The 8,038-nt window shown below is 43.2% G+C and overlaps 1 protein-coding gene across 1 annotated transcript; it reads left to right on the forward strand.

Moving 5' to 3' along the window:
* Window positions 1-5,822: 5,822 nt before the first annotated feature.
* LOC125739858 (stonustoxin subunit beta-like) lies at window positions 5,823-7,272 on the forward strand. Its single transcript, XM_049010376.1, has 4 exons — window positions 5,823-5,897; window positions 6,149-6,261; window positions 6,372-6,972; window positions 7,248-7,272. The coding sequence occupies exons 1-4, from the start codon at window positions 5,872-5,874 to the stop codon at window positions 7,270-7,272; spliced, it is 765 nt and encodes a 254-aa protein (XP_048866333.1). The 5' UTR covers window positions 5,823-5,871.
* Window positions 7,273-8,038: the final 766 nt, after the last annotated feature.

Consider the following 8,038-nt stretch of genomic DNA (forward strand, 5'->3'; position numbering starts at 1 on the left):
CGTTAGATTAAATCACTCGATCAAAATACTACAAGCAAGAATAAAAATTTCTTAACGAAAACGATAACAATCGACAAGCTAATTAGCAAATGGCGTCTCTCTCACCCCCATTAAAAACGGGATAAGAATCATTAAAAGCCGAACTAAGTCCTTACTGTTTTGATATAGTTTGGTGAACCGAGTGCGCTGGCTTCAGCTGTCCATCTTTATGTTTCAGGATAATTATAGATTATTTATATATCATGACACTTACTATCTAAGTACATAATTACACAGGTAATTAAAAATAAAGCGTAACACATTTTTACTCATTAAAAACACGGTTTAACTTCAGACGGCAGAGCCGCACGCCCCCTACTGCCGCCCTGAGGTAACTGCGGGTTTCCCGTTGGTCGCAGCACGTGAAACGCTGCGGTCCCTCAGTTAACGTCCTTATGACAACACGCCAGATATGGTTAACGGGTACAGTCATTATTTAACGCACAATAGAACATTAACCTGTTACAATTACTCAAAAGTAAACCTGTAAAATTAAAATGCATTAAATCTTTCTTGAATGAGCTTATGTAATATCAAGGAGAATGGACATAGTTGAGTTGATTTGCTGTTCTGACTGCAGCCTATTTTTACTTTAGTCTAATGTGGACAGCTTCCTGATTTACATCAGTAATCCACTGTATGTGATTCCAAATTACTAAACCATACATATATTCCCTTTTTTAGAAATCATGATTTGAGTGTCTTTTTTAAGCCACACAATTTAGGAATAAGATCAGATACAACAGAGGTGAAAAATAATTAAGAAAACACTCTATATTTTAAGAAGCAGAAGGTCACACTGAGCAGCAGGTTTACTTCCCGGTTCGAAATTTCTAAGACAACAATAACAAGAATAAGATGAAGCAGGAGACACTGGGAACGACCAGAAACCAGCCATAGATGACCGTTAACTTATCTGACAGTTTCTCATGAATCGTAGGATGACATCAAGTGACCTTCAAAAGGAATGGGAAACATTAAGTGCTGGTGTGAAGTGCACTGCTAGGACAGTTCACATCAGGCTCCTAGAAGCAGGACTGAAGTCCCACAAAGCAAGGAAGAAGCCCTTTAATGAGAATTAGAAGAACCAGGCCGCAGTTTGCAAATATATAAATTATTCACAGGCAAACACCCATAAACTGAGAAATGAGTAAAACAAACTATTCTGCTGTGTCCCACAATACACTCACAGCGGCATTGCAGCAATACAGATACATCACTGAACACAGTGGAAAGGTGGATTCTTACTCTGACGTCCCTCCCCATCCTCTAGTGTCGAGCTCCACATTCTGTGCTGCTGCCTCTGCTGGCGGCGTGTTTGTTTCTCTCCCCCCTGACTAATTTAGACGTGGTGCACTTGTTCCCCTGGGGGTGGGTGTATAAGGTGGGTCCCCCTAAGGGGGGAGGAATCGATCCTGTGGCAGCCACCACGCCGGCTTCAGCTCTGCATCAGTGTTTCATTCTCCTTTTCTGTTCTGTTCTCTCCTGTTTGTGCTCTTTGTTAATAAATCACCCCTGACAATCCAGCATCCCGGGTCTGAGTCCGTTTATACTGCGTCTGACAGCAGCCGGAACATAACACTTACAGAGACTGAAATGCATGAGCATGAGGGTTTACAGCCTATATGCACAAAAGGGGGGGGGGGGGGCTTAAGGGCCCAGGCTGTCCTAGATGTCAGCCTGCACTGTAATGCTGCAAGCAGGGAGGCTGCCCTCGTTTTGTTTGGGTAGCAGGAACTTTTTGGTCCCACACAGTAACAACTAATCAAGGCCTTTTATCTACATCCTTAAGCTAAGTTCACACTACATGATTTTAGCCACAATTTTCTGCTTAATGAGAGCTTTTGGAGACTGCAGACAAAACCCCCAGATCAGAGGACAAATCAGTGTCCAATTGATGTCGCAAGTCAGAGCTCAATCACCATCTGTGACAGTTCAGAGATGAGACCTGACGGAGGCGCTGTTGCATTGCAGACACCCTTCAGATATTTGAAGTTGTAAATATCTCGACTTTGTTGACGACTACAAATCCTGTAGGTGTGAAAGTGTCGTGGCTGATAATGAGCTACAGCCAATGAGAGCACAAGACACTGGGTGAGGAGTGATGTTAAAAAGGAGAAATAAAGTTACATTTATTTAGATACTGTTCTTATTGTTCAGGTATGTGTACATGTTTATACATTCACACAGTTATTGTGATGTGTGTGTTTTTTGTCCTGTATGTAGATGGATTTTCATGCGTTCAGGTGAATTTCTGTGTCAGTGTGATTTTAGACAACATTCACAGATCCACTGAAACAGAAAATCACTTAATTTCATTTGTCACCTTTTTTTCCCTTTTTTTTACAAACAGGGAAGGTTTGCATTTAAAAATGACTAGTTTCTTATTTTAAAATGGTATTTTTAATTGCTAGTTTTAAGAAAAAAAACCTTCATATTTGTTATTTTTCCGCATGCGCTGAGTGTACCCGGTTTGAGATTCATTAGTATTGTCCTATATCAGCACCCGTAGTCTCCCCCAAACTGGCTGTGACACCGAGCATCTCCCAGTGTTGCCAACTTAGCGACTTTGTTGCTGTATTTAGCGAGTTTTCAGACCCCGCTAGCGACTCGTTTTCAAAAGAGCGACTAGCAGCATATCTGCTGCCGTGGGCTCCCCTCCCGTCCCAAAGTGCTCACAGACGGCCGGTCTGCACACAGCAGCCCCGCCCAGCTGCAGTCAAAGCAGGAGATGTTCACCCCTCCGCATCCAGACTGCAAATAAATCGCACATGTGCGAAGCCGCCGCTGGCTGATCCTGCCCTGGCTTAGTCAGGGCGTGATGTACAGTAAATGTAAAAACCTTCTTTTTCTAAACTGGAAAAAAATAAGTCACCGATGTGACTCACACAGCCTCAGTCACTTACTCACCTCGTCCACTCTGTATGCGCCTCTCTGTGACATACGCTAAACATTCATCATGTCTCAGTCTAAACTGTACTCTCAGACATACAGAAAGGAGTGGGAATCAAACCCTGAATTCAAAGGCTGGTTGAAGCTGTGTATTGGAGATGCTACATGGGCAAACTGCCTGTATTGTAAGGCTGATTTCTATGCCAAACTTAGTGATGTAAAAAAACACACGACAATTCAAAACAGTTCCACCCAAACCACACTGCCATCAATGGTTAAAAACATTAACCATTTAGACATTTCTTTAGTTATATGTGAATGAGGCTGCTATCACTGAACACTGTTCTATGCTGGCATGTGATCACACTGGAGAAGCATGTAGAGCTGCTTTCCCAGACTCCACTGCTGCTACCCACTTCAAAATGCACAGGGCAAAGTCTACAGAAATGATTAATGGTGTTCTAGCACCATACTTTCTAAAAAAGTTGGTCGCAGATGTGGGTGAGCATCGTTCCAGCCTCCTCCTCGATGAGTCCACAGATGTAAGTGAGTCTAAGTACCTGGTGCTGTAATAAGATACTTTAGTGACACCAAGCAGACAATCGTGTCAACATTTCTGGGGCTGGTTGAGTTCGAGGGAGGAGATGCTGAGTCTATAGCCAGTGCTGTTGTGTACAACTTTTTGCCACATCAGCTGCTTACTCATTTAAGTCACTCAGTTGCTGAACATAGAGAACCTTGACCAAAATGATTATGAGCCACTCTTTCTGTGAGCCAGCACAGCCTGTGTGTATGTACTCCGCCAGAGTGTTTCTTTGGGGTCACTTTAGCCGGTTCCAAGCCCCGATTAAGGAGGAGGGTTGGAAGTGTGATATATAAAAAAACAGGAATCAACAGAAGAAAGTTTATTTGTGTCACGCCTGGCTCGTCCGATCCTCGTGTGCCACGCCCCCTCATCATCCACGTGTGCTTCCCTGATCATGCCCAGCTGTGTCCTGTTATTTTCGCCCTGTCTTATGTACATCAGTCCACGTCTTTCTCAGTCGAATGTCTGTCATTAACGTTATGTTATGTTGTGTAATGTCCGTAGCTGTCTCCCCTTCAATAAATCCCCAGCTTTCCCCGTCTTCCGCCTGCCTGCTTCTTCCTTCCCTGCTTCCCGCCTGCCTGTTTGCACGTCCTTACCTGCGAATTCATAACAATTTGTAATTCTAAACATATTTAGGGTGTTTTAAACCACTTGTTGTCTCTCCCACAACATTATTCCTCTCTCTTACAGCATCCATCAGAATTACATGCATATTTTATATTATGCAAATGAGGCGATGGCGCCGTTTAGCGACTTCTAGCGACTTTTGGGACAGACATAAGCTACTTTCCTTGCTGAGGAGTTGGCAACAGTGGCATCTCCCCATTCTGTGCTTGGGGAGGGAGGTGTGTGTGTGAAGTGATTTGCGGGATGTTCATATTTTGATCATCACAGAAGCACGCGACGGACCACCCTCATTCTCATTTATGTAGAGACTTCATAGACTAACAGCGGCCAGAGGAGACGAGGCAGGATGCCATGTTGGTAGATCCAGGCCTTAAACTTTCCAGGAAGCCCAGACTTGTCCACAGCCGAGAGCCACGTGTCAAGGTTATCTTGGCGTGCAGCGGTGTCCCTCAGATTGCTAGTGAAGAGCTTGCCCAGGCATCACATGGAATCTGAGTGTCTCCCAGGGTGAAATGGAACTGGTCAGTCACTTTTCCTTTCCTCAAGACTAAGGACCTGCACTTGCGGGCTTGAAGCTCATTCTTGCTCATTTAGTGAGTCGTTCAGGACCTTGGAGAAGTCACCTGCATCTGGGCACTGACGTTGTAGTTACAGTCCATATATGAGATCGTCCATATATGCTCTAATTGCCGGTTGTCGGGTGGCAGATCTGGACAACGGATCTCTGCAATCAACCTCCGCCGACTTCACAAGCATATTCATGGCCAATGCAAACAGGAACACAGAGATCATGCAGCCGGTGATGATGCCCTTCTCTAGACGATGCCACTCCAATGTTGAGGTCCCAGAGGACACCATCAGACTAAAGTTGTTATAATAGTCAAGGATGAAATTCCATATCTTCTCTGGGACGTGGTATCTGCTCAAGGCCAACTTCACCAGCTTGTGTGGTATTGATCCATAAGCATTGGCAAGGTCGAGCCACAGCACTGCCAGGTCCCCCCTTGCTCTCTCGTGCCTCTCAGATTAATTCAGTCACCAGCTCTGTGTGCTCAATACACCCTGGGATGCCTGGAACTCCTCCCTTCTTGTCAATGTAGGTGTTCTTCAGGAGAAATCCCATGAGGCGATTGGCAACAATCTTGAAGAAGGTCTTGTCAATATAACCTACAGATGCATATAGACAGATCAGTGTGGCCAAACAATATTTAATAATCAATAAAAAAGAAAAAAAATATATATTTAAATCCAGCATAATGGACTTCTGTATATAGATCCGGATTGAAATTCTCGAAACACTGCCATTTCGCGTATTGATTTCAAATTAGACCATGACCGCGCATTTTAAGGTGAAACAGACGGAAAGTGAATTTCCCGGAACAACGGCATAGCAGCTGGGATTCAGCCGTTACGATAATGGATGGACAAACTCACTTTTAGAGGTAATGTCTAGTGTACAATTATATGGTTGACCATTTGAAATCTTTGATTTTAGGCTTATTGCATTGTATCTACATGAGTTCGCCATATGTACTTTATCTTTTCATTTTCGGGACATTCTGGGCTGCACAGATATACCATAAGTTTATGTATAGATACTGACAGTCTTGATATCCTTTTTATGAGGAAAAACTACCCGTGCCTATTGAAAATTCTCAAATTTTAGCAAATTAAAATATATGCCTCATTGCGCACAGGGTTACTCTGGAATACTTTAGCGCACAATGTTGCATCTTGGACACCAGATCAGGTAAATTCTCTCGATCATGTCTGTGTGTTATATCTATTTAAAGTTACCAGCCTGAGACTGAGTGCGAAAAGCAGCGCATTTTGCTTTTGTCGGTTTTAAGAATTAATATTTTTAATAAATGTTGTTTATAGTTTTATTAACCTGAAATTCATCTTGTTAGTTTAGCACGCGCCGTCCGACATTTCCTGAGCTGTTTCACATACTGCAATTCCCGCTTCGTTTTTATATTTTCATTTCTATGTATCGTACAGAATAATAGCTTTCGGGCTAAAGTGCAGTTGGGTCCCCAGCGAGTCTCACAGCGCAGGGGGCAGCCGGAGCGCCGCAGACTCGGGCGGCTACATGAGTATATTGGGAATAAAATGTGTGTATTGGAGCGAGTTCTGTGTTAGTGAGTGTGTGAGGTATGACAGTGATAATGATGGAGATGCTGGGCTTCGTCATGGGATTAATCGCTCTTCCTCTTGTCTACAGACTCCTGCCAGCTGACGCTGGACCCCAACACAGCAAACAGAGTCCTGTCTCTGTCAGAGGGGAACTGGACGGTGACATGGTGGTTAGAGCAGCCAAATACTGATCATCCAGAGCGATTTGACTACTGGTCCCAAGTTCTGTGCAGAGAGAGTCTGACTGGTCGCTGTTACTGGGAGGCTGATTGGAGTGGAGATGGAGCCTGGATAGCAGTGATTTATAAAGGACTCTGGAGGAAAGGATCGAGTTATGACTGTCGGCTTGGATTCAATGACAAATCATGGAGTCTGTTCTGCTCTCCTGACAGTTACTCTGTCTGTCACAATAATAAACAGACTGTCATACCCATAAAGCCCTCAGACTCCCGCAGAGTAGGAGTGTATCTGGACTGGGCGGCTGGTACTCTGTCCTTCTATAGAGTATCCTCTGATGGATTGACCCTCCTGTACAGCTTCACCTCCTCATTCACTGAACCCCTCTGCCCAGGGTTTTTTGTTTATCCAAACTCCTCCGTGTCCCTGTTGCATGCTGGGATAGCTCACTGTGTGCTGGAGGAATCATTTTTACCTTATCAGAGTGTCACATGTCGCTGCTTCTCCGTGGCATAAAGGTAAAATATCTGCTTTATAACCAGTATAACCCTTTTTACTCTGTCTGAAGTGTGACGTGTGGTAAACAAAATAATTTACTGGGTTCAGCAAACAGAACAAACATACAAAATGACCGTTTTTCTCTCTGATTAAAATGTAATCCTTGGGGGAGGGGCTTTTCCCCTCCCCTGTATGTATATATTTTATATATTTCTGTCTTTATTGTATTTACTGCCTGTACACTGACAATAAAGGCTTCTTATTCTACCCTGTTAATGTCCCGCTTTAGCGCCTCCCAAAGCGTAACTGAGTAACATGATTAATCCGCGTCTCTGCAGCTTTCTAATCTGACATTTTATTAACTGCAAATCGACAAGAGAGTTAGAATAAAGGAAAATCTCTAGAATTAAAAACAGAAAAACGTAGTAAATCACATTAGTAACACACGTTAGATTAAATGACCAAAATACAACAAGCAAGAATAAAAATTTCCTAACTAAAACAGTGAACTGTCATAGCTGACAATCGACAAACTAATTATCCTGCTGCGTCTCTCTCATCCCTATTAAAATACAGGGAAAGGATAATTAACAAACCGAACTAAAGCCCTTACTAGGTAAATTAATGCCAATAAGTAATTATTTTTAAACAATATATATATACATATATATATATATATATATATATATATATATATATATATATATATATATATACTTTTATAAAAAATTAGGGTTTAACTTGAGAGAGCAAGCCACTATCCTCTGGATTTTGTGGGGCTCTATTCCCCCCTAAAAAGTGTTAAAACTTTCGGATCCCCCAATGAATCAAAAACGCTGAAAGGATGTGCAGTGGTTAGCACTGTTGCCTCACACCTCTGGGACCCGGGTTCGAGTCTCTGCCTGGGTCACATGTGTGCGGAGTTTGCATGTTCTCCCCATGTTATCGTGGGGTTTCCTCCGGGTACTTCGGTTTCCCCACACAGTCCAAAGACATGCTGAGGCTAATTGGAGTTACTAAATTGCCCTTAGGTGTGCATGTGTGAGTCAACGATGTGTGAGCGTGCCCTGCGATGGGTTG

The sequence above is a fragment of the Brienomyrus brachyistius genome, chromosome 4, assembly GCF_023856365.1.
Source record: "Brienomyrus brachyistius isolate T26 chromosome 4, BBRACH_0.4, whole genome shotgun sequence".
In the NCBI taxonomy this organism is placed as follows: Eukaryota; Metazoa; Chordata; class Actinopteri; order Osteoglossiformes; family Mormyridae; genus Brienomyrus; species Brienomyrus brachyistius.

Coding starts and splice junctions, on each gene's coding strand:
- LOC125739858 (XM_049010376.1), top strand. CDS start 5,872: ATGTTGCATCTTGGACACCAGATCAG. Junction 6,262..6,371: donor GAGTATATTGGGAATAAAAT/GTGTGTATTGGA, acceptor TCTTGTCTACAG/ACTCCTGCCAGCTGACGCTG. Junction 6,973..7,247: donor TGTCGCTGCTTCTCCGTGGC/ATAAAGGTAAAA, acceptor GTCCCGCTTTAG/CGCCTCCCAAAGCGTAACTG.